General features: G+C 41.4%; 1 protein-coding gene across 1 annotated transcript in view; it reads right to left on the bottom strand.

The window, feature by feature from the left end:
* Positions 1 to 27,776, bottom strand: part of LOC102564087 (collagen alpha-6(VI) chain) — a 109,157-nt gene that overhangs the window by 60,686 nt on the left and 20,695 nt on the right. The window contains exons 2-8 of the mRNA XM_059728797.1: positions 23,712 to 23,879; positions 19,210 to 19,305; positions 16,256 to 16,876; positions 11,250 to 11,828; positions 5,714 to 6,328; positions 2,737 to 3,297; positions 1,794 to 2,351 (exon numbers count right to left, since the gene is read on the bottom strand). Of these exons, the coding sequence (XP_059584780.1) occupies positions 1,794 to 2,351; positions 2,737 to 3,297; positions 5,714 to 6,328; positions 11,250 to 11,828; positions 16,256 to 16,876; positions 19,210 to 19,276 (3,001 nt within the window). The 5' untranslated portion in view covers positions 19,277 to 19,305; positions 23,712 to 23,879. The remainder of the gene's footprint in view (positions 1 to 1,793; positions 2,352 to 2,736; positions 3,298 to 5,713; positions 6,329 to 11,249; positions 11,829 to 16,255; positions 16,877 to 19,209; positions 19,306 to 23,711; positions 23,880 to 27,776) is intronic.

Here is a 27,776-nt window from a genome sequence, read left to right on the forward strand (position 1 = left end):
AATTCCTATTAAGAAAGCAAATGTTTATAATTTTGTGGAGTCCCTTAGGCTTCAGGAACCAATAAACAGAGACCCTGGGCCCAATCTGCACTCATTTAAATTAATGAAACTTCTCTGAAACTTCTCTGCAGTCCTGTAAACTAAGTCAGAATTCAGTCATTGCATCCTGAATCTCAGCTATGCCAAGGTACCCTTTATACCACTTTGAAAGTATAAAGCATGAATAGTAGACCTGTGCAGAGTGGCTAGTATTTGCTTTGAATTCAGCCAGTTCAGGGGACAGTGGTTCAATTTGGTGATTTGAATCACTGTCCCAAATTGATTTGGCCGAATCTGATTTGGAGATTCGACTGCTGCCGAATTGGCTGAATCTCCAAATCAAAAAGGCCCCACCCCCTGCCCGCTCTCCCGTCAGCCCTGTCAATGGCTGTCCCACCCGGCCCCAGCATCCTAGCTCTTTAAAAAAAAAAAAAGCCCTGCACTCACCAGCTCCTGCCAGTAAAGGGGGGGTGGTGATCTCTGATGACCCCACTGCCCCATGCTGTGTGGGGAGCCCTGCTACAAGCCCCCAGAAGCCCCAATGGCTGCTGCAGCATCCAGTAAACCCAGGGCTTTTCTTTATTTATTTTTTTAAATAGCCAGGATGCTGGGGCCTGGTGAGGCAGCCATTGATGGGGCTGGGAGACTCAGCGGGGGTTCAGGGGCACTCAGAGTCTGAAGAAGGAGGCAGGGGTTGGGGCCTATTGGGGGTCTCCCCAGTCACATCCCCCCTCTTCTTGCCGTTCTCCCCCACTTACTTGCACAGAGTATGGGTCCAGCTCCCTGCCACAGCGAGCGGAGACTGCTTGAATCTCTGAATTTCTCCAAAGCTCTCTGAATCTTTTCCAAAGATTTGGAGAGCTTTGAATGGATTTAGACCTTTTTATTGGTCTCCTGATTCAATTCGGATTCAGAGATTTGGCCACTGAATCGGGCCGAATCTCCTCCGAATCAAATCAGCACCCAAAGCTTTGTACAGCACTAATAAATAGTGTATGCCAGACTGGAACAAGGGTTATTTTCTGTATAACTATATTGGTTTAAATTAAAAAAAAACCCCACGTCTAGAAAAACTGCATGGCTTAAGACATACCTCAAAGCAAGTGTGTAATAATTATTATAGGACAACTGATAGAACTATTTTACAGTTTTTATGGGCTGTCTCCAACCAAACCATAAAACTGGTTTGACTCAGAGGAGCCAATGTCTCGGTCCACAGAAGAACAAAGAACACTGGAAGGATTAAAACTGATCCCTTCACAAGAGACATGGGTTGTTGTTCAAGAGAACCCAGCTGTTACTCCAGAACCCTGACTGTGCATGCTTAGGTTATGATCAGGGGGGCAATAAGAATTTATGCAATATAGTACATGAACTGTTTGGTGTTTTAAAGACTGTTTCCTCTTATGCTTTTTCCTTCCTGTGAAATAAGCAATACTTTTGTTTTAAAAGGCTCTTTGGTCACAGACTTTCACAGGAAAGTGTCCCAGGTGTGCAAACGCATTCAGGCCTGCAAGGTAAGAACAATGAAAAGCAAGAGAAATTTGGAATTCCTTCCAAAGATGAATAGAAGAACAAGACACAGGAGCCTCAGGTCAGCAATTCATAGAAATCACAAAATGGACAGAGGTGCAGCTATCCCTGTAATCATAACACTTACTTTATTACAATAGAGGACTCTCAAGTCTGAGCAGAATTCCCACTTACACACACATGCACAGATGGGTATGAGTTATGGGAACTACAGGACTTACTTTCATAAGGACTGCATATGCCAAAGAAGATCTCGTTTTCTATCTCCTTTAGAATATCAAAGTTTTCAACATAAAAAACCAACTCAGGCTTCCCAGCAATCTCTTCTAGCTGAGTTCTATTTGCTTTAAAAACTCCAACTGAGTAAATAATAATGCCTTCCTGTCGTAGGGCTGTTGCTGGTTCCTTTACTGTATCTTGTGCTTTCCCATCGGTGATCAGGATAAGAATTTTTTTAACATTGGGACGTGCTCCTTTGGGAGACTGAAAATACTCAGCCACAAACTTCAATGCCTTTCCAGTTTGTGTGTTCTGATTTATGAGAGACATTCTGTCAATAGCGCTAACAATATCGCGCTTGGTAGAGTATTGGTTGAGCTGGAACTCTTCCCTGGGAACATCACTGAACTGGACAACCCCAATCTGCACTTGCTGTGTGCTGATGTTAGATCGGTCCACCAGTTCCTTCATAAATCTTTTCATTTTCACATAGTTTTCATCTCCAATGCTCCCAGAACTGTCCACCAAAAATATGATGTCAGCTTTCATATCTTTGCAGGCTATAGAAGAAAAAAATGTTACAATACAATTCAGGAAGTATGCACTTAAAAAAAATAACTGAGGCAGCAGTAACAGTTTAACAGAAAGAAAATAAACATAAGATAAATATAAGGTATAAGAATATGTTAACCCCCTCCCCCCAACAAAATACTCTCTGAATCTTTAGCTCTTACTTAGTACACATTCATAAGTCTGCATGCTAAAATATTATCTCAAACATTTGTTTAGGAAAATTGGCTGTAATGTGCAGTAAAGTCAAGTTACTAAAAAGTAATTAGCTCTCTAAATATTTTGCTCCTACAGATTCAAACTGGGGTACTATTAACTGCTTCAGCAGATATGATTGGGCAATTTATGAATTTTAGTTCTCAAAGTTTGCCTTACCTTCTTCAGAGCAGATTTCTTGAACAACTTCACTTTTTATAACTTTCAATGAGTCAAAATTGTGTACAAAATATGCCCTGTTCTTTGCCCCTGCAATCTCATGGAGCTGTGTTTCATTAGCATCTTTCACTCCAATGGCATAAACAATAACCTGGTCTTTCCTCAATATATCAGCAGGTTCCTTCACGCTGTCATGTGATTGTCCATCTGTTAGAACAATGAGGTGACAAGGCACTCTTCTAGCACGTTGGCTCCTTGCCTTTGCAAAGAGTGGTCGCATGTAACTTAGAGCTGCTCCTGTGTTGGTATTTCCACCTATTTGCCTGATGTTTTCAATGACCTTCACTAAATCACCTGCTGTGTTGTATTTACCAAGCTCAAATTCCAGTTCAACCCAATGTGAGTACTGAACAACTCCAAATTGGACTTTATCTGGTCCGATGTTAAACAAGTTAATCACTCCTGTCAAAAAAGTTTGCATATCCACAAAGTCAGGATATGTAATACTTGATGAACCATCAATGAGGAAATAGATATCAGCTTCTTCTGTATCCACACATCCTACATGGAAAGAGAAACTATGTTACATTAGGATTGCTTTGCACAGGGAGATACTAGCTTAACTCAAACAAGACATTTAGATAAGCTCATGGAGGTTTTCAGGCAGATGTAAAATGACATTTTTCTAAGCAGTCTAGTGGATTTAGACACAGATACTCCAGTGGTTTTAAAAAGAAAATGTAAATGTTCTAGATGATCTGAAAATTTCAACCCTAGGTTTACCGTGGCATAAACTCAGATGGTATTCCACCAGGGCTAAACTCTGCCAGAGACTGTGATGATATAATTTTCTACTTGGTGAGAACTGGGGAAAAGGAAGGTTGGGCTAGCTGGTAGAGCAACCATTGATGTGTCTATGTGAGATGCTTTACTGCACAGCTGACTAATCTACTGCTCAATAAAGTATCACTGGGGAACAGTGGATGCATCTACACATGCACATTTACTGCCCAGTAACTAAAATTACTGCACAGTACGGGCATGTGTCTACACATGCATGCCCATACTGCACAGTAAATATGGCAACCTATGCCTAATTGAGTGTACCAGGTATCAAATTTATGCCCAATTAGTCACTGTGCAGTAATGCACATGTAAACACCTTACTGTGCAGTAATACTGTGTATATGGACTGACTTTAGCTCTGGCTGTGTGAGACATGTAGTCCCAAGTCAGTCCACATACAGCATTAATGAGCTTTAACACCTGCACGTGTAGACACCAGCCTATTCCCACATACTGCATAGTAACTTATTGTGCAGTACATTTAAGCCGGTGTAAATGCATGTGTTGATATGCCCTGTGAGCAGGAGCTACTGCCCAGTAGACTAATCTACTGTGTGGTTTTCTACTACCTTTTACCACACAGTAGGTACTATGGAATAGCACATGGTTAGATAACTGACAGGGAGCAAACTGCTCCCAAATTGTCAGCCAGGGCAGCAGGGGACAGGAGAACAATCCTCTCCCTTGGCAGCTCCTGAGGCAGGCTCCGATCATTGTCCTAGCTAGGATCCATGATCGGAGCCCATCCTGGCAGCAGGGAGCTGTCAGGGTCAGGCAGCAATCTCCCAGCCCCCACTCTGATCATAAAGCCAGAGCTAGGAACTACTAGCTGCAGGGCCAGGGTAAAATTGTCCCAGCCAGGCTCCACAATCAGAGCAGCTGCCAGGAGCATGAAGCTGCCAGAGGCAGGGAACAATGTCCCAGCCCCCACTCCAATTGTGGAGCTGGGGTTGGGAGCTGCCTGCCCACCAGCCTAAGGCTGGCTCAGACCTGCCCCAGAATGGGACAATTCCTGGACAGTCCTGGGCTGTGTGGGGAAGTCCCCCTAGACTTATCCTCGTGTGTGTCTGCATTAGCAGCTGTCTCCTGGTCCCATTCACATTAGGATCCCCCCTGGTGTGTACAGGGCCAGTAGACAGCTGCCACTGCAGCCAGCAGAGCTCTCCTTGTTCTTCCCACCAGAACCCAGGCTAGCCCTGCTGCAGGGGGGCAGAGCAGGGCAGGAGGAAATCTGCTCCCAAGAGGGAGCACGTGTAGACATGGCTCCCCTGGTAGGCTTACTATACAGTATTTTTACTGTGCAGTAAGCATGCTCTAAATTAATAGCTTGTGTAGACATGCCCCATGAATATCTGATTCATCATGTTCCCACCAGCAGGGTTCCAGTGTAGTCATCGAAGAGGATCCCACTGAAATCATCTGAGCTTTGTACAGATCCTGGGGTCTGCCAGGAGGAAGGTCATTACAGGATGATGGCTTTTGAGGCAAGCTAAGTTCTTCTTTACAGGAGTAGAATTTAGATCTAAAACCACACTTGATTAAAACATTTTCTACTATGCAGACCTTCATCTTAGCCAAGGTATGGATATGATACACTTACAAAATTGCAAGTTAAGCATGCCCATACTTATTTGCAGTCCTATGTCAATAAAATGATGATTTGGCCTTGGAGTCTCCTACTTTTAAATGATTTATTTAATGGCATTGCCCTCCAAATATATTCAGTATAATCACTGGCCATTCACATAGTTATACAAAAATATTTATTGCGACACCCTTCCCCTCCCCAGCGCATGATCTTGCTAAAAGAAATAAATTTAAATACCATTTCAATGACCCTGTATTAGTATTTGCTGATATGATCCAATACACAGTGTCACAATTCAGTAAGATTCTATGAGGGTGTAAGAGATAAATACTAGCAGATGCCAAAAAGATAAGGGGCACACAACTTGTAGCATCTCAATAAATAATACTGAAAGGCACCAAGCATAATAAAAATTAACAGTGAATCCATATTCAACTTTAAAGCTGTATTGCTCTGATGACCAGTTGTAATAAAAAGGACCAAAATGAAATTTAGAGCAGGGAAAAAAAGAAGAGAAATATTACAGTATTTGCAAAGCTTTACCTGTTTTGAGAGATTCTCTTCGTTCCAACTCACTATAGAGCCTATTCTTTACTTGATTCAAGAGTTTCTTGTAAAAAGTTTCATTTTGATTCAGCAGGTTAGAAAATTCCTTTAGATACATAACATACTGTTGTCGAGGATGTGATGCTATCTCTTTCAACTGGAGGACACTAGCATCTCTAATACCAATGGAGAAAACAGTCACCCCACTTCTCCTAAGCTCTGCTGCTAAATCACTCACGTTATCTTGTGAGGGTCTGTGGGTGATCAGAACGGCTATTTGCTCTACCCCTTCAGATTTTCTGCTTCCAGCACTCTCAATGAAGACACTTTTGCTTGCAGCATTGATGGCAGCACCTGTATGAGCTTTCCCTGGCTTGGGAGAAAGGCCCTCTATTTTCTGCAGAATATCAGCTTTGTTTGTTTCTGTGTTCAGAAAAGATATCACTTCTGGCTTAGTGCTAAAAGTCACCAAACCAATTCTTATGCATTCCTTCTTTACATCAAGAAAGGATATTACGTCTTTCAGGAATTTTTTAGTAGTATCAAAGTCTGTTTTTTTAACACCTTCATCTACTATGAACACAATATCAGCAAGCAAATCCAAGTTACAGACTGCAGTGGGGAAAAGAGAGAGAGAGAGAAAAAAAAAAAGCAATATTATTCTCTGTTCCATGTCCATTATGATACTGAATTTACTATTCAGGTTTAAAAAAAATTGAGGAAGATGGTGCTGTTTAAAAAAAAAACCCACCCTATTTTGTCCTAAGTGGATTTGCAGCAATGTGGATGCCTTACAAAGAATAAAATAAATAATACACAGTAAATTAAAATCAATCATGAAAATATCAAATAAAGTGGACATTGTGTTTTTGGTAATGATGGTGAAAACTTTCTACTAAAGGTTTTTGTATGGTGTGTATAAAAATTGATCTAGGAAATGAATAAATAAATGGAGTTACCTGCATGAGAAAGAAAAACAAACAGTTAGACCAATAACATCTTGGTACCTCATTTGACACGCATTGTAAAAATATAATCCTCTTTCCAGGGCTATGTGATACGCCACAAATTTGTTAGAGGTATTATTAAGGGTGCAAGAATAGAGTAGTAGTCTAATGTCAACTCTTTCAGAAAATAAGCTGTAGAGCTAAAAGTAAATCTCCCGATTCCCCATTGTTAAATTTTTCTGCCACATCATTAGCCTTCCCAACAAACTGAAATTCCATGGATAGTTCAGTCGTGGTATAGGAGCCAGTGCAAAACAGTTTCCCAAAAGAGTACTTACATGGAACATGCAATCTACAGAAAAGCCCTGGGAAGTTTATATCAGCAGCAGCAGCAATCCCTCCCAGTCAAGGATGGTTGTCTTCCATGATTGTCTTATCTGTATCTGTGAATCCAAAGACAGCTGACAAGGCCTATCCAGTATCAACAAACTCTGTTGCAACTCAGGCACATATTTCCATGCAAGGTGGGTGGCTCTCCCACTTTTCCATCTCCTGTTGTTATCATAGGTTTTCAAAGTACTGAGATCCTTGCAGCTGACTCTTCCTCTGTTTGGGGCAGTCCTGGGCATGGTCTCCCATGAGTTGATGTCAATGTTGAATTTTTTCAAGTTGGCCTTGAGAATGTCCTTGAAGTGTTTCTCTGCCATCCTCTTGAACATATGCCTTGACTGAGCTGGGAGAATAGAACTTGCTTTGGGAATCTGGAGTCTGACATCCAGATGATGTGGCCAGCCCAGTGAAATTGATGTCAGATGATCATTACCTCGATGCTTGTGGTGTTTGTATAGCAAGAGGCTTGGTGCTCCTGCTACTTTAAGAAAAGGCAGGCTGCATGAGATGTGGCAGGGGCCAATTAGGTGGCAGGTGTGGCAGGAGTCAAATGACCTAAAGGGTCTTGCCTAGCAGGATATAAACCCAGGGCTTGAACTGAGAAGGCAGTCTAGCCCTGAGAGCCATGAGGGAAGAGCTCCTAGGCAGCAGGGTTAAATCAAGGCTCTTGATTAACACCTTAGCTGAGGTGACAAGACTGGTGGTTTAGGATTGAAATTTTAGGGGTGGGGGCAGTCTCAACTGTTACAGGAGTGGGACCAGGGCCCATTGGATAGGGGTCAAAGCCAAGGAGCAAGGCCACAGCCATAGCCCAGAAGGAGTGAGAATCAGGAACAGGGACCTGTAGCTCAGGAGGAGTGAGAAAAAGTAGGGCCAGAGAGCCCACAGGAGGGCTCAACTGGCCTAGGAATAGGGGCATTGACCAGGGAGAGGGGTCAAAGGCCAAGGAAGGCCATAGCTGAGGACTGAGAATGGCAGGAACCTACAGCCCAGAGATGGGCAGAGATAGGGCCAGGGCCCAGTGCCTCTGAGAGGTAGAAACAGGATCATGGATCCAGGGCCGTGCCTAGGAATAGCCAAGATGGGTGAAGTGCCTGAGTGTAGGTGGAAAGAGACAGGCCTGACCCCAGGATGGGCAGAGAATGCAGACCTGAGCTAAGAAGTGATTGGTAACGTCTGCAAAGCTTGGGCTTCGCTAAAGGGGGAGATGAGGAGACCATATGATTACCCCTTATGGTGATGAGTAGTGATACCTGGGGTCAGTGTGAGATCTTGCTTGGGGAGCCCTGGGGCATCCTCCTTTTTTCTAGAGACATAATCACATCAAGGTGTGGCAGGTGAGTTGAAGGGGAGATTTCCCAAATAACTTAAAAGGAAACAAGGCCTGAGGGGAGCTCCAGGAGATTCACAGACACCCCTGGGGTAGGACTGTGTTACAGCTTGCAAGAGGATGCTAGCATTGGTGCATCTGTCTTCTCACTGTATTCAAAGGATTGTCTGCAGGAAGCATTGATGGTACATCTCCAGTGGCTTGAGACATCTCCTGTATGTTGTCCATGTCTCAGCTCCATACAGTAAGGTGGAGATCACAACTTCTTAATAAACCATGAGCTTGGTTTTGGTTCTGATATCATGGTCTTTGAACACCCATTTCATCAGGCATTTGAAGGCTGCATTTGCATTTTTGAGGTGATGCTGGATTTCTTCATCAAATGTCAGCCTTCTGTAAGGAATGGCTTCCAAAGTACAGGAAATACTCAGTGTTCTCCAGAGTCTCACTGTGAATCTGAACACCCCAGATGATTTCAGGGACACCATGATCATGGCAGTCTTCAAGAAAGGACAAAAGTCTAACTGAAAATTAGAGGGATTGCCTTACTGTCCACCACAGAAAAGATCATTGCAAGAACTCCCCTGAACCGTCTCCTCCCACTTGCTGAAGAGCTGCTCCCAGAATCTCAGTGAAGATTTAGGGCATCAAGAGGCACAACTAACATGATCTTCACTGCTAGCCAGCTGTGGGAACAACACAAACCTCTCTACACAACCTTCTTTGACCTCACAAAAGCCTTTGACTGTCAACCAAGAAGTACTCTTGAGGATCCTTCTGAAGTACTGATGCCCACCAAAATTTGTCACCATTCTTTGCCTGCCTAATGGTATGTGAAAGGTGATTCTCAATAACAGATCTATCACGCATCCCTTTGAGGTTAGGGTGGGGGTTAAGCAAGGCTATGTCATCACTCCAACACTCTTCTTGATACTCCTTACCACAATGCTACATCTGACCACCACCAACCTTCCAGTTGGAGTGGACCTAAACTACTGAATGGATGGTAAACTGTTTAATTTCACATGACTCCAAGCCAAAACAAAGACCACCGCAACCTCCATCATCGAGCTCCGGTATGCTGATGATGCTGTATTATGGGCTCACTTGGAGGCACGCCTTCAGGCAAATCGCCAACATCTTTACCAAAGCATACAAGAAAATGGACTGATGCTTAAAATTCAGAAGACCAAAGGGAAGTTTATGTACTGCTAAAAGGGTTATACATGGTTTTGCTGACATGCTATGTCAGCGGTGGGCAAAATCCAGCCCATGGGCCAAATCCAGCCCACCAGGCCATTCTATCCAGTCCACGGAGCCCCTAAAAAACTTAGAAAATGTATATTTATCTGCCCTGGCAGCCTGTCAAAGCTGACAGTGGCAGGGGCAGTAGGACACAGGGGGAGACTCAGCAGGTCTGAACAGCCCAGACCCCCCCCCCCCAGCCATTTCCTTGCTTCCTGGCTCCGCCCTACTCCAGCACCATGTGTCTGCTGGCTGCATCACCAGACCAGAAGCACAGGGCCGCACCAGTAACAGATGTGTGTGTGTGTAGTCAGGGACAATGTGTGTGGGTGTGTGTGTATGCAGGTAGGGACAGTGTGTGTGTGTGTTCATAGGCTGAGTCCCACACAAACCCCATCATACATATGCACCCAACCCCCCCTCTTGCTGCTGTACACACAAACCCCCACATCACCTCAAGCACCCCAGGTATCCAATCCCCCACAAACCCCATGCTCACCCACACCCCACATAGCCACACACACCCACCCACATGCTCCCTCACCTCACATACCCACACACCCACAGCCCCCCACAAACCGATACCCACCCCCAACAATATACAAGACTAAGACTTCATTTTAAACTATTGCACAATCACCTCTATATATACTATGCAAAAACATGTAAATCAGGACAAAAATATTTTTTGGAAATCAAACTAATGAATGCTGTAGATATTTGGTTTTTATAATATAATTTGGTATAATTCTGGTTCCAAGATGGCAAAGCCCCTTGTTAAAAGAAGTACTTCTGGAGGCAAGGGGAGAGACTTCTGGTGGCAAAGGTTAGGGGTTAGGGGGCAGGACTTCCAGTCACAAGATGGCAACCAGGGCTGGGGCATCTGACAAGGGGTGGGGCTACCAATGCGGCCCTCGACAGCTTGCCAAAACTGGGTAAGCAGCCCTCTGCCTGAAATTATTGTTGCCTGTGCACTACGTAATAGTAGAGCTCACATGACCATAAGGGCAAAATACATTTCAATAAAATAATAAAGAGAAATTTCAAGTTGTATTCAGGGAAGCAGTTGACTGTATACCCAAATGGACTAAAGAACCCAACACTTTGTACACTTTCACACACCTATAAAAAGAATATCTGTCTTTTTGCCCTATTCTGATTGCAAGACATTATTTAGAATGGGAAAATTATGATAAATAATATATGATAGTTTTTCACAACAAGCAATTTGGACTTCTAGTATTTATTTAAATATACTGTTCCCTGTTTAGCATTAACACTCTTTCACAAATACACACAATAACTTGTAATGATAATGTATTATATAAAATGAAACTATTACTCTTATCTTTTGGAAATTACCTAGTCTGCAAGAACATTTCCTCTCTCCTCTTTCAACATCCTCTCCTTAGTTCTGAGTGTTCAGGAAGAATCATGCATATAGGCTAAGAAAACTGACCTCAGTTTTCAAAATGACACCGTGGAATGAAATTCTAAATGTGTAACAATGTCATATATGCATATCCCCATTTCAAAATATGCAAGATGTATTCAAAATGTTAAAAACAGAGTCTAATGGGTTCCAATAAGTACAATGATTTTTCTTTGTTGAACTTCTTACCTTCTAATTGTTCCTCATCAGCATCAGTTATATCTGTTTGGATTGTGTCAATAATCTTGGACACGTTTTGAGAAAACATAGGAAGCTTCCATGCATTGGAAAAATAGTAAGAGTATGGCTGCGTAGCTATCAAACTTAGTTCATCAATAGCAGCTTTTTCTATCCCCACAGCTATGACTTTTACTCCATCACGTTGCAAGATCTGGGCAGGCTTGTCTACTTCATCGACAGAGGGTGTTGAAGACATGACCAGCAAGATTTGATCTCTGTCTGTTGTCTTTTCTTTGAAATAGGTCTCATGAACCCATCGAAGAGCACTGCCAGTCTTCAAGGGCCCAACCCTAAATGCAAACTTCTCTTTGATGTGATTCAACATTAAGATTTTTGCTTCATAGGTGTCCAGTTGAAACTCACTGTGCACATCATCGCTGTATTGGGCAAGTGCAATGCGGTACTGGTTTGGCCCTATTGGTAGACCATATATCATTTTGCTAATAAAATCTTTAATGTAAGGTAATGAGTCATTTCCCAGTTCACTGGAACTAGCAATCAAAAGGACAATATCTGCAGGATCAGGAGCTGCAAAAATGGAGAAAGAAATGCTTTTATGTTATCTTTAGTCATTATGACTAAACTATTTGGGCAACGACTACAACAAAGAGAAGTTTACCTGGAAATAGAAAATACCTGATCAGAGTTGCAGCCAGTCCAATAGAAGAGATCTCTCAGAAAAAACTCTTGCCTATCTCAAACTGAAAAATGATTCTTTCCATGTCATCAAATAATTTTCTTTCAAAAAAGAAATTCAATTTTGCATCATGAAATGTTGCTAAGGGAGGTCCTACCTAGATTCTATGGTGCCCAGAACTTGCAACTCCTAGTGATTAACAGGAGTTGTAAGACTCAGTATTCTTCAGTATCTGGCCTCAGATTTCCTTTGTAACTCCTAAGTAACGTTTCCTTAATTCTTTACTGAGCAGGGTATACCCCACATAATGTCTCAAATAAGAAAAATGTATCCAAATCAGGGGTCAACTTGCAAGATGTTGGCATGCTAGGGCAGATGGCAGGAGAGTCACAAGGGGCCTGATCCTTGTTGTGACAGTGCAGCCTCGGCTGCTTTCCCATTGTCTGCCCCTAGATGTGTGTGCCAAGCAAAATGTGTTTGAGTACCACACTCTAGCAGCCATGTTGCAGTTTGCCTACCTCCGATCTAAAGGCTTCACCGCTTTGAAAAGCCCAACTAAATCTTAACTGGCTAAAACACAGTTAACAAGCCATAACATTGTTCTTCAGTTAACTTAATCCACTGAGTACAGCTACTCCTCGCTTAACATCGTAGTTATGTTCTTGAAAAATGAGACTTTAAGTGAAGCAATGTTAAATGAATCCAATTATGTCACAGTAATTACTACTAGCAGGCAGCAGCCAAACAACATTATCACCGAGCATTGAGCAACTTTAAACGACTATGTTCTCTAATAGATCAGCTACATAATAATGTAACAATGCTAACTGGGGTGACGTTAAGTAAGGAGTACCTGTATTGGGTTCACACAATTCTCAGATGAGTTTTGATAAGAAAGATGGTTTTAGATGTTTCAGACTGAATGTATTGGTGTAAAGTCAGTCAGAAATGTTAGGAGTCTCCACATTCCAATTTAAAAGAAACCTTAATAAACCTTGGGAAAGAAAGAATAAGGAACAGGGAGAGCTAGTGGAGTCAAACTAAAGGCCTGCTTACTATATTCTGAATACCCTTAACTTCCAATAGGATCGACACCAATGAAGAGTACAGTGAGTAAAAAGGATCTGTGAAAGGCCCATTGAACCACATACAACTCTCACTGCGTGTATGTGCAGAGGGTGCTGGCTGAATAAAGCTTTACTGTGGAAATGTAATGCATACTCTTAAAAGAAAGGGCAGAGTGAGAATAAGCAAGGAGAAAAGGGAAGTAGGGGAAAGGAAATCACAAAATATTCTTGTCTATATGGTTTTGGCTGAATAAATCATAGAAAAGTAAGGCTGGAACAGATTGCGGGAGGTCATCTAATCCAACCTCCTGCTCAAGGCAATATTATCCTGATCTAAACCATTCCATATAAGTGCTTGTCTAATTCCTAAAACTACACAACCAACCCTGTCTCATAGCTACAAGACATATTGCCCAAAAAAACAAAAAAAACCCTACCCAGCCACAGGTAAAGCAAAAGCATGAGGGCTGTCAGTGTTCTGCTGCTGCAAGTATTGCTAAAATGCACTTGAGGGATCTAAGGAATTGGGCAATGCCCTCCATGCCCCACTACAGAGGAAGGCAAAAAGCCCCACAGTCCCCATCAATCTAACCATGAAGTAAAATTCCTTCCTGATCCAAAATGTGGACATCAGTCTGAACCTGAGTGGACCCAGTTTATTTGCTACCTTAACACTGCCCCACTATTAGCTTTTATCATCCCCATTTTACAAGTGGGAAAGCTAAGGCAGAGGTCATTAAGGCTGAAGAGCAACCTTAGAGGTTGCAGCAGAGCTGGAAGCACAGTTCATGTTTTACGAGTCTCAGTTGTGTGGTTTTGGATTATTCTTCTTCCCAAGAAACAGAAATTCCAGGGAAATTCCAACATGACAAAACAAAGTCTACAGAAAACGCCGGGGAATTTCTAGATCTATGAGCATGTAGCAGGACACTAAGATGTGCCTGCTCCTTTAAAAGAAGAAGCCGGCTAGCCAGGGAACTCTGCAGGCCAGGCAGGGCTCCACAGCTGCAGGTTGCTTGAGCCACAGGCTAACGAGGTATTTATTTGGCACCTGCAGGCAGTCAGCTGACCAGAAGGCGGCAAGGCCCTGGGGACATACAAGCTGAGGCTGGCAGGGCCCAGTGTCTCTGGAGACTGCCAGGGGAAGGAGCCCATACCCAAGAGAGCTATCCAGAGCAGTTAGGTTGCTTGCTTTACTACCTACAAGAGCAGCAAGGCTCCAAGAGCCCACAGGGTTCCCAGGGCCTGGAGACGCACTGTCCTAGGGATGGAAGTTTGCCTTCTTAAAGAAGCCGAGCGCGGCCTTCATTGCTATTATTCTGTTACAGCCCAGGAGCTTATGTTTCTGTTATTATTTGTATTGGACGTTTGGGATGAGGCTGTAAGGGGAGATATGGAGGTCTCATTAGTGCCCAGAGGAGCACAGCTACTCAAGAGGCCAGAGGGCTGGGAGCCCAGCAGGCAGGCCAGGAGCACAGTTACTAGAAGAAACTGATTGGAGCTAGTCCCTCAAAGCCCGGTCTGACACAGTGGGCCTAGGCTACAAGGCCTAGCCAGATTAAAGAGGTGAATGTGGGCACGTTGAGCCTTATGGGCAAATTGTGTGGCTCCTAAACCTCCCCTACACCATTCCCCAGGCCTCACAGGTGTTACATGGATATTATTTTCTCTGTTTGGGCTTCAGCCTATCCATGTAACACCTGTGAGGCCTGGGGAATGGTGTAGGGGAGGTTTAGGAGCCACACAATTTGCCCATAAGGCTCAACGTGCCCCATGCAACACAGTACTGAAGAGAGGTCTGGCAAAGCTCAGGACCAGTGAGTTCTGGTGGGGTTCAGCAATTTATTTTACCAACAAGACATGGCAGGTAAGACAAGAGGGTGCCCTCAGGGCAGAGCTGGCAGGGTCATGGAGCCACCAGGAGCATCACGGCCACCACAGGGGACCCCAACCCAAGACAGAACTAAAATGATCTGGCTGATGTGTTAATGGAATACCTATCTAGTGCAACAGCTTTCAACCCCCAGTCTACAAGCAAATCTGGCCCACAGAGCTATGTCATCTGGCCCACCAAGATCCCCAAAGTTTCAAAAGCTTGGCAACAGAGAAGCAGGGCAACCTTGATTGCCACTGCCCAATTTCCAGACCTGTGGAAAGCCCCACAGGCCAGATACCATGGCGCTACATATGAGATCAGGTATACAGAGCCTGAGGTGGCATGCAGCCAGCAGTATGAGACTGGGTAGCCCAGGGCCAATCTAGGTACTGCCCCTGGGATCCAGCCCGTACAGTGGCCCCACACAACTCATCTGGCCTGCAAGGTCCAAAGGTTAAGCACCACTGATCTAATGTAAAAAGGGGCTGTATTAAGCAACTACATACACAACCTCTATCAATAGAGAAAAAAATCAATGTCAGTTCTGGAAAACAGTTGACATTTTATGGACTGAAGAACAAAAAGTCTCCTACCTTTCACAACCCTGGCTATTTTAAAGTGTTTGTATACAAGACAGTGTTTGATGCTGCAGATACTGTAGTATCATACTGATATAGTATTTTGCATTAACTCTGCCTTATGGGATCATAGGAAAGTAGGGCTGGAAGGGACTCTACAAGGTCATGTTGTCCAATCCCCTGCTCAAGACAAGATTATCCTTGACTAAATCATCCTACCCAAGTGTCTGTCTAACCTATTCTTGAAAAGTTCCAAGGATGGAGATTCCACAATTTCTCATGGTAACCTGTGCCAATGCTAGACTACCCTTGTAGCAAGAAAGATCCTCCTAAACTCCAAGCTAAATTTCCCCTGCTCAAGCTTGAGTCAATTGCTTCTAGTCCTGTTCCCTAGAGCCATGGAGAAAAGCCCATTTCCATCTCTGTAACTGCCCTTCAGGTACATGTAGAAATTAATTGAGGTTTTCACATTTCTAAGTTAATTTGGGCACAAAGGAACTTAAACTCTCTCTTTTTTTAAACTTATGAAAAGCTTCAGGAATACTTGCAATCTTTCATTTTGAAGGGTTTGTGAAGAACCATCCAGCTGCCCAAGCAGATAAGCACTGATTTTTCAGACTGTCAGTGTTCCATGCAAATCTAATTGCGAGCCCAGGTCAGATATGCCAGGCTCATTTCTCATTTTCAGAGGGTATCAACGATGATAAAAGTCCCCTGTGCTCTAACATTTACATCTGTATTAATCATAACATTGTAAATCTTATCCATAAATATTTTCACATGATTGCATTTCTTACCTTCTAGCTGTTTTTCTTCACGCCGGTCAGTTACTTCAAACATAGTTGTTTGCATTGCACTATTGACATCCAAATTAATACCTTCAATTATTTGGGGCATATGTTGAGAAAAGACAGGAAGTTCCTCTATCTTAGGAATTTTGTAATAGAACAGGGGTGTAGCCATCAAAGCTAGTTCATCATAAGGAGCTTCTTTTGTCCCTACAGCTATGATCTTTACTCCACTACTCTGCAAGATTTTGGCAGACTCTTCCACATCATCATCTGAGGATGCTGAAGTCACAACCACCAAAATCTGATTTCTTCCTGTTGCACTAGCTGGTCTTTTAAAATATATCTCATGAACCTTTCGGAGAGCATTGCCAGTTCTGACTGACCCACCCCTAAATACAAAGTTCTTCTTGACATGGTTTAGCATCAAGTTCTTTGCATTATAAGTATCTAGCTGAAACTCCCTATGCAAATCATCACTGTACTGGGCAAGTGCAATACGGTATTGGTTAGGTCCTACTGGCAGATTATCAATTGTTTCTGCAATAAAATCTTTTAAGGAGCCGAATGAAGAGTCTTCCAGGCTGTCGGAGCTGTCAACCAAAAAGACAATATCTGCAGACTCTGGGGCTGCAAAAGTAGAGAGAGACGAATGTTATCCTGTGACTTTTTCCTCCTCCATAGGATCTTAATAAATGCAACACAATAAAGCGGTACTTATCTATTTTTTTTCCAAGTAAGTGTGACCAAAAGCCAAAATATGACACTTTTATAATGACAACCAAAGTACCCTATATTTTGGAGTATGTTTGAATATCATAGCTTCTTATCATGAAAAGAGGGGGGTCGGGGGAGAGGGCTCTACAACTCTCATTTACTTCCAGGGGAATTGCAACATCTGGCATTTCCCAGACTCACACACTGCATTTCTTTTAAAGCATGTAAAGTGTCCTTATGCTTTAAGGAATGGAGCACACATCATTTATTGACTCCAATACAAGAGATCCCTTTAAATCCTAAACTTTTTTCACATATTTTCTCTAGTTATACTTGAAGCATTTGGGCTCTTTTCCTCTGCTTTGGGAGACAGATTATACTGTCTAGAAAACTAGTACTGCATCATCTCAACAATTTTAATGAGAATTTCTTATTCTTGTTCACTGAAAATCCCTTAACTTCATGTTTAGCAGTATATAAGTCCAATCCAAGAAAAAATTCTTGAGCATCATAACCTCAAAGTTAAGAATCCTCCAAGATTTTATTCCCTACCTATTCAGAATATACCCAAGTGCTGCAGACCAGCAACTACTCTTATTCCATGTATGCTCCCTTCAGGGAAGTTACAGTAACACAGCTATGGCAATGTAATTATATTGGTATAACTCTGCCAGCAAATTTCCTCTTGTATACAAGTTCTAAGGTACAATGAAAACCAATCCAGAATCACACCATCTCTAGAAGATACAGTAAAATCTTTGTCAAAAAAAGCTGTTCCACCATAAATCACTGAAGAACACTGATACTTGTTGCAGCTGTGATGGTCCAGGAAACATACAAGAGGCATGAGTTTTCTGTGAACTTTTAGAGGGCCAACTGTATAGATAGGGCAAATGTTACACAAAAAGAATGTAGGTTCCATGGCTGTGTATGTGTGCATATGAGTGCACATTAGGGGTGTGCGAAATAGGCTGTATTCAATTTGGATTCAGCTCGAATTGGGGATGGTGATTCAATCTGTTGATTCGGATCACTGTTCTGATTCGAATCAGCTGAATCTGAAGACTCAGTGCTGATTCGGAGAATCAGCGATTCGGCCATAGACACTGCTTTAAATGTTTTTCCTACATACCAGGCATGGCTCATGAATGCTGCAATGGTACAGCAGCTGGAGCATCCCACAGGAGCACCGAGGGCCCCCTGTGTGCTCGGTGGCAAACCCAGAAGTAGACCAGAAGTACTTCTGGTGCACTTCCAAGTCTGCCACCAAGTGCACTGGGGGGTCCCGCTGGACCCACCCCAGCTCAGCAATCAGCCATGGGGCGGGGGGGGGGCGGGGAACTTGGTGCCTCCTGGGTCTGGGGGGGCACCCAGTTGCCAAGCCAGGGGAGGTGGGGGGCCCACCCTGTGCACTGACTGGCGGACCCAAAAGTGGACTGGAAGTGCACTTGTGGGTCTGCTGCCAAGCATGCTGGGGACTCCCCCATGCTCCTGTAGGACGCTGCATCCACCCCACCATTTTAACATTCATGAGCTGCCTGGTACCTTGAGGTATATAGAAAAAACATTTAAAGCTGTGTCTATGTCTGAATCATTGAATCTTTCCAAATCTTTCCAACTCAATTTGGAGGGTTCCGATTTGATTTGGAGAGATTAAAAGGTCTCCTGATTCGATTCAGAGTTAGAGATTCAGCCACCAAATTGGGCCGAATCTCCACCGAATTGAATCAGTGACTGAAGCTTCACACAGCCCTAGTGCACATGTGCATGTATGTGTATATGTACGTGCATGCACATGTCTGTGAGAAAGCTATGACTTAGATATGACTTTGCTATGTGCCAAAGAGTAGAGAATTGGCTGCCTCACACTTAAAGGATAATATTTATCTTAAAGCTGTGAATAAGGTTGGCAAGGTGGGAAACTTCTGTTTTACACTCTGCACCACTAAGTCCCATTTCAAACTTTTACCTTTAAAAACAGTTACCTTACAGGCACAGGCTTATGTGATTGTCCATTGTGAGACATGGACAACCTACTTCTAAATCAGAACCTACATCTTAGACTTTTTTAAGAGCCCATTACAGAAGTATATAGTGCTTGTTGCTATTGTCCAAACTAAGTTGCTGCTTATTTGCATAAACGCCAATTCCAGACACCTCAGCTTCTCATCAGTATTTAATGGGAGACTAAGCATTTAAACAATCTTTTTTCATAAACTATAGTATACAAAGAGATGCTGAATTACCAGGCTTCTGAGCCACCGAACTACAAGTTGCAACCAGGACGAGAGACAAAGTCAGCAACATCTTCATACTGAGAATGAATGTTTCAAGCTTCAGTTCTGGGGAGGGAAATCCAATATATCAATTGTAGGAAGGATACAAGAACATATTTTTGCAATATGCAAGCACATGAAAAGTAAAAGAACTGGCTAAGGTAAAGTCCAGCATCAGCCTGCCATTAGAAGAATTATTATATATCAAATGAACTTAAGTGAAATAGAAATGGTACATTGCTTTATCCAGCCATGAAGTTTAATGTTAATTTATTAAATCATTATTTACTGGGATCTCTTCAGATGGGAAAGATAATTTTGTGACTACATACTGCTCTGCATATCAGTTCTAAATATAAAATTCTCACCCCCGTACCTGCTATATCAGTCACTGGCATGCAGCCCATATTTAAATTTATTTTATCCATAGAATTGTTTGTGTGTGCATGCCCACACCAGTGGGAAGTGCTAGAACACAGGGAGTGTATCTACACAAGACATTTACTACTCAGTTGACCAATTAACTGTGCAGTAAACATCTTGGCATCTACACATTAATCCCTATTAGGGCACACAAAACTAATTGACTCCACAGCAGGGTAGTCTTGTAAAATACAAGTACTAGCCTCCTAAGGAGTGTTTTGTGTACAGCACTCCATGTGTAGATGTTGTCCCAGCTAGCTGGGGTGCAGGGTACTTCAGTGCTAGCTAGCTGGCAAGCAGGTCCCATGCTGAACCATGTCTTCTAAAGTCATAATTTTCAGTTATGCTGCTAATCCAAAATAGCCTCACTATGACGTTTGGTACTTGCCCTGGTACACAGATCCTTTTAGCCATCCTGATGACAGAAAGGGTCTGACAATCTGGCTGTTGTGGATTTCCCTTGACATGAGGAAATCACCATGATACCCACAGCTATCACAGATGTCCTTTTCTGGCTACAATTCACTGACCCCATAAACCATTAGGGAGTTTCCTAGGGCTGTTAGTCACTTAAGAGGGTATTTTCAGAGCCTGATCCTCAGTTGGTATAATAGATCATGAGGCTATACACTCACTTACAAAGGAATGAATTGGCCCCAGAAGCTTGGAGGGTTGGGTTAGTACTAAAAGGAGGTATTTATCCATTTTTGCTCGTTTCCTACCAACACTGAAAGCAATTTATTCAACCAGAAAATGCAAACCATTGCCTACTCTATCAGCTACTTTATCACCATTAATATTGGGCATGTCTATACATACATTGCGCATTAAGTTGGCACATTAAGTTTAATACCTGTAATAACTAGTACTAATTTAATGCATCGTAATCGGTGCTACTGTGCATTAGCGCAGATGAACACTGTGTGATGCTTAATGCCCATTGGACTAAAGATACTGCGCATTAGCACAAATGAAAGCTTTTTAAGCAACACTTAATGCCCATTGGACTAATCTACTGTGCATTAGTGCATCAGCATGGTTTTTGCCAGCCACGCTAATGTACAGTAGAATTAGTGCAATGGGCATTAAGTATCTTGTGTTGACATGCCCACTGTCTCTCAAAACTCATCTTGTTAATCCAATACATACCGCAACCCAGTCAGCTGCAGCAGTAGCAATGGGTTTAAAAGCATAACCTCTCTAATCTCTAATTTAGTACCTGATAATGAGCTATTATCAAACACTGTGCTCTTTATGCATTGTATACATATTTAATGATAGCAGCCTCGGATCTGAGGGAGTGATTATAAGCAATCCCCTAACGATGGTTTTCTCTGTGTATTCATTTCCTAAATCATCTCATAATACTTTTCCAGAATTTTTGTATGGTTAATAACTAATGATTAAACTGAATCTGCATTGAACTGAATTCACAGAGCTACAGCTTTAATATTATGTTGGGTACAGGACACTACCATTTATTTTTTGTGATGTACGAATGAATCAAGACACTGAATCAAGACGTTAAATGCGAGTCCAGTTTTTTGGTATCCTTTTTTAAGTTTTTCTTTTACTTAAGGAAGGGGAGAGGGATAATGGGTCAGGGATTAATAATGAATGTGAATCTTTTAACCTTTAAGTAGTTGTTTTGAATACAGCTAACATCAATGACATCCAAGTGATAATTTTTTGATAGCCTCTGAAATTAATCTACAATTCAGTTCCTGCTTGACAACTGTCCACTTCACAAATATCAACACTGTAATTGGAAATAGCAAGACAAATTTTTGGCAGACTTAGCAGAGAAATTATAAAACTAAAGACTGACTAAGGACTACACTACCTTTATCAAGTCTAATGGAAATCTTTTAGAACAAGTATTAAATACTTTAGGGAAGTAGTGTTGAGGAGTTTGCATGGCCACTGTGTTTTCTAAACACAGTCTTCAGAGCTGTATCCTACTTTCACAAATACTAAATACATACCTGAAAGTGACAAATTATTCTTTTTTTTTAATTTTGGTTCTTAAGTTATGAGTGTGTGTGTGTGTGTGTGTGTGTGTGTGTGTGTGTTGCTTTTACCTTTTTATGTTATGGTTACCATAGGTCGCCAGAATAAAGTAAATTATCATATTATTTGTATACCTCTGAATATAAAATGACATGGGTTTAGAGGAGGTCTGTAATCCTCGTTTCACTTAATAAAAGGTATGGAAATTGTTCCTTCCTTAAGGCAGTAGGGAACAGTGATACATACATGAAAACTACTGTTTTAAATAACATTGGCAGAAGCTGGATACATTCTGTCCAGATAGCAAAAGAGTCAGGAAGTTCAGTTTTAGTCAGAAAAGTACTATATAGCTGCCAAAAAAAATTATTAGATACTTGATCAGTTTTCAATTACAATGATTAACCAAAAGCAAATAAAAAGTACCTTTCTTCTGATATGACTTTTTTGGAAAATAGTGTTTTGTGCTAAAACTCATTCAACTTGTGAAAAAAACTGCAGATCACTAGCTGGATTAATTTTAAACATGAATTGTTATTTGCCTGAAAATCCATATAAAAATATGGTATTAATTATTCCTGCTTTGCTGGTGGTTTTGTTCTTGCTCAAAATATGAGCTAGTCAAGAAGCAGACATGAGATAGCTGACCAGCTGCATGACAGTCTGCAAATTTTTTACTAACCAACATTTTTTAACAATATAAATTTTAACTGCCATATGTTTTATGTAATGTAAAAATAACCATTCTATCAAGCCCTGGACAAGGTCTAGGTTCAAGTTTAGGTTTAAAAGCAACCATAGTAAGAAATGTTTGACTGTCAGAAAAAATTTTCAGATTATCAGTAAAAAAATAAATTGTTCTTGGGTTGGGTTACATCATGCTGCCTCCCTCTAGGGGCCCCTATTCACTCCCACCCTGTAATGCTCCTGACTGCACCCAGCACTGTGCTACTCCCCCACCCACAGACTTACCCTAACCAGCCCCACTCTTCCATCCTGGTATGGACCCCTCAAGAAGGGCTACTGTTTAGGGCTGATTTGATTCGGCCCAATTCAGTGGCCAAATCTCCAAATCTGAATTGAATCAGAGGACCCTTTAATCTCTCCGAATCGAACCGGAACCCTCCAAATTGATTCGGAGAGAGTCGGAGATTCAGACATAGAGACAGCTTTAAATGTTTTTTCTACATACCTCTAGGTAGCAGGGGCTCATGAATGCTGTGATGCTGGGATGTGTGGAGCATCCCACAAGAGTGCAGGGGGTTCCTCAGTTCCTCAGTATGCTCCTGTGGAACGCTCCGTGCACCCCAGCATCACAAGTCGTGGCTGCTACCTCAAGGTATGTAGAAAAAACTTTTAAGCTGTGTCTATGTCCAAATCACTGATTCTCCAAATCAACATCAAATCTTCATATTCGGATTAATGGAATCAGTACAGTGATCTGAATCAGCAAATTGAATCACTGTCCCTGATTTAGGCCGAATCAGAATCCGAATCAAATAGGGCCCACTTCACACACCCCTACTATTGTTTTCATACCTGTGAGGTGAACACTGTTACAGGCAGATGAGACATAGCAGCAACAGCAGCTCATGGCTTTGGCAGTAGGGAGGGCGATGGGAAAGAGGGGAACTACAAAGATGTCTCTGAGCCACAAAGCCCTGACAGGAGTTCCCTTCAGGGTGCTGCACTCCCACTCAGCACTGCTGTGCTCTGTCTATGTTTCAGTATTGTCTCAAACTTCTTTCTAGTGACAGAGCTTCAATCAAGCTCTGGTTGCCTAGATTGGGGGGGGAGGGTTAATGACAGCTCAATTTTTTATGGATTTTTATGGACAGATACTTTTAGCCTTGTTTTTATTGTTTATACATAAATTTATAGACAGTTGGCACTACTGGCTAGCAAGAGATTTCTAATTTTATTTGACAAGATCAGTTGATGCTGATTGAGAGAACAGATTTTATGACATATCACCAAAAATATTCATAAATGATTTGGAGATTTGACCTTACAGAAAGCATCAGTATAACATATCAACCCACCTTATTTTCAGAGCTGGACACATTTCATCATTTTCCCAGTCAGTCTGAAGGCCAGGTTTCTGCTCGTTGTAGCAGGTATAGCTTACACAGGAAAAATTAATTTTCCAGTGCCTTCTAAACACATGAACAATTTTATCGCTCAGCTAATACCTGCATGCCTTCACAGAACTAGAATAAAAGTAAACTTAAGGTTAAGAATGGATGAAAAAGACAATAAAAAAAACCCAATGCTTTCTTTATGCTGCAGTATTTACTACAGTTGCCTGATGATCTAAAAGCAGTACAGGGCAGGAGCCTAGAATTCTAGTACCAAGCTGTTCAGGTCAACAAGAGCTGGGAGTATGGGTGGAGGAAACAGAATAAACATCTGGTGATCACTTCATCCTATTTTCCAATTATCCTTTTTAGGGAAACAGGTGCATTTAGAACTGTATTCACTCAGCATCATGAGACTAAAAGATTGCCAGGGCTGAGCTCCCACAGGCAGGTAGTCCAGCAGATGGGTGTGAATGAAAACACTAGATCCTATAAGGTTAGGGGTTATTTTTAATGAAGGTCAAGATAAAAAAAAATCCCATTTATGCTTCTGCTAGGCATTTGTTAGTTTTTCTATCAAACAATATATAAACTATTAATCAAAATACTATTAATGGGCTAAATTCTGAAGTTCTTTATGTTCATAATCTCAGTTGTCATACAGAAAAACATTCAGATTCATTTGAATGAGCTTCCCCTGTTTAAAGGCAGAAAAAAAAGAAGTCCCATTCTACTTGCAAATACATTGGTATAAATTCAGAAATCAATCCAAATTTACACTGGTGTAATTATAGAATCTTATCATAATTAAGGACAACACGGTTTGACCCAGAGTAAATATCAGTATCAGAAGTCTAGTTCAGCTCTTCTATACACTGATCTGAATTCAGAGTATCTATTGATTGAAAAGGGACTACTTTGTATTTATACTAAGGCAGATAAGAGCAGAAGCTGAGGTCAAGAGCACAGTGTGACACACAAACAGTAAATAGATATCTCATTTGAGGGGATCCTGATTCTCCTGGGTTTTGATCCAAATCAAAACAAGAGCAGCACAGCCATTTACACCCTTCCAAACTGCATTGCTGCTCCTATGCTAGTTGGTAATCATTGAGAGCACATAGTCTGACAGTCTTGTCCTGGATTGACCCACAATACCCTTATAGACCTACACCAGGATGTCCCAGGGAAAAGGATTAGCACATTTTTATCCCACAGGCTTCACAGGTACTTTTAGTGGAACAGTAGATGTATACCTCTGTAGGATCCCAAAGCATAAGGCTTTCTCCCAAGAGAAATGCAGCATAAGTTTACAGCCACAGAAAATCGTCATCCAGTTGAAAGCTTTAAGAGGAGAAATTATCCTTAATATAAGGACTCCTGAAAAGGTTGTTTAATAGACAGGCTTATTTATAATATAACGCTAGAACCAGTATTAAAGTTATGTCCCTCGTTTTTTTTCTTTTACTTTGTGTTATATACTTTGCCAAAACAATTAAAATAGAAATCTAAGAATCAAAAATGCATACAATAAAGCAAAGTATACTAAAACAATACATTTCACTTCCAAAAGAAATAAAGACCAATGTAGCATGCATATCAGGTAAAGGTTTCTCCAGAAAAAAAAAACCCAGTGATATATTCATACAAATGTTTATAAGGGTCATCACAATCTTATGGTTGCACCGCACTATATTTCAAGGATATTAAATCATTTGCAGTGTTTACATAAAATCTTAGGAGAAAGTTGAATAAGTTCAGGGAACAGCCATGCAGTCAGAATCCAGTTTTATCACCCATTTATTAACTGTCATATGTTTCAACAAGGCACAAAGCCATATGTTCATTTCTTAGTCAAATGATTCTTTATAGAATTTTAAAATTTTAACTGATGGATAGGCAGATGACTTCTGTCTACATGATTCTCTAAGATACACTAATGCTGCCTTGGATACCAACAAAAAGTTACTGAGATGCTAAGCTAATTACACCATGATTAAAGTACCACTCATTCTCCACTGCAAGGCAGGTCAATTTTGAAGCAATTCACAAATAAAACAAAGTAGTCCCTTTCTCTGTTTCATTAATTAGGTGTTTCTTTGATACAAGAAAGCAGCTTAACTATGTTCCCAGCACCACATATGGTATCAGCTATAGTTTAAAACAACCCATTTGTATATAACTTATTAAAAACAATGCTGCTGTATCAATCAATTTGCTTTTAATTGTTCTCATATGTCTTTTTCCATCTTACCATCAAGATTTGAGCTACATTTCATATTGGTTGCTGCCTCAGCAGCTGACGGGAACAAAGCTGGACCTGAAATTGTCTATAAAGGTTGTCAGCTTCCAAGAAAAGTATTTTGCTTTCTTTCTTTTCCCATGACTGACATTTTTCTACTTGCCAAAGGCCGGTAAGGTAAGTCAAATCCATCATCTTGTCAGATAACTCTAGGATAACTTTAATATAATACGTCTAGCTGCACATTGAACACTGGAACAAGAGAATTGCTAAACTACTGTACAAATCTAAAATTAAAAGCCAATTTTGGTAGTATCTGCAGTGCTTTGATAAGCCCGAGTTTTGAAAACATGGGCTACTACATAGATAAATACTGTGCTATGAGCAGGGAACACCCTTCATTTCTCTTAATATATGCTTTGACCAGTCCAGAAATGAAACTGATGGCTCTGAAGTAAAGACAGCTTAGCCACCTGAGATGGAATGCCTGCTTAGCCGAAGTAGGGATATTAATATTGGAAGAGATGAGGGATAGGAAAGAAATAACTGAAGGACAGACAAGTTCCTTCTCACACACGCATATAAGATTTTCTTCTTTTTTTGCATGGATTCCTTTCTCATTGGACACTACTAAAACTAAGTGAAAGCCAATTATCACCAGGCCAATCAGAATGACAGTTTCACAATAGTTTTAAGAAGTTCTCTGTATTTTCTGACTCTGATTTTTTTCCTTCATCACTTTTGAAAATAGATGTATTATAATTATACACTGTCAACAACTGTTTGGCTGTGAAGAGGTACAAAGCAATCTTTTGGAAGACAGATGGAATCTGTTTCTTAAGCCAACAGACACTTTTAAATGGCTTTTCTTGGCATACCAAATGGGTTCTGCTGGTTACATATATTTCACCATCAATTTACCCTTGGTTTGAAGAATTTAGCAGAGCATTGGATCAGGTACAACTGAATTTTTGCATGTACAGGCAGAGACCAAGATTTTAGTAGCAACCCTCAAGAACAGTTTTAAATTTTAGAATTCAAGTAATCCAAATCCATCAAATACATCCAATTTACTTTCAATACTTAAGTTACTGGCTGCACTTTCTTTATGACTCCAAATGTCATCACTGAAATCAACTTTTCTATAAACTATTCCTGCAGACTGAAGCAGAGAGGGAGTAATAAAATACCTAAGAACCTGCTTAGCAAGAACAAACCACCAAAATAAGGTTCTGGGACCTGGCCATATTAAGAAACTGGACTTTTATGCTGTGCAGTGTGGAGAAAAATATACATACATAAGTTGCATCTCCTAGGATCGGGGGGGAAAGCATGTGGAGTACTGCTTGTGCGTACTTAATGTCCAACCATGCCTCATGAAACATTACATCTCTTTTTTGAGGATATGCTCTGAGGAAGCATGTCCCTCTCCCATACCCAGCATATGAAATGCTCCCTCAAAATCTTGTTCTCCACCATCTTTTGTGCATCTTAGGCATAGTCTGAGAATGCCTACTAGACCAGGCACCACAGACAAGATAAGCAAAAGAATGCTGCTCAATACTCAGTTTATGAATCCGGCTGGAGCAAGCTGCCAACTGGCAAAGGACTTAGATAGTGTAGCAGCAAATATTTAGTCACCTGCAGGATTAGAGATTTTGTGAATGCTGATGGCACCTAATGTTGGACTTTACCTCCTACAAAGGCATTTAGATACCCAAGTCCCCTTGTGGCTCTAGCCCTAAGTCACTTATGTTCTCAAATTCCAATGAAAATTGACTGTAGGC

This window comes from Alligator mississippiensis, chromosome 5 (genome assembly GCF_030867095.1).
Source record: "Alligator mississippiensis isolate rAllMis1 chromosome 5, rAllMis1, whole genome shotgun sequence".
NCBI classification, from domain to species: Eukaryota; Metazoa; Chordata; order Crocodylia; family Alligatoridae; genus Alligator; species Alligator mississippiensis.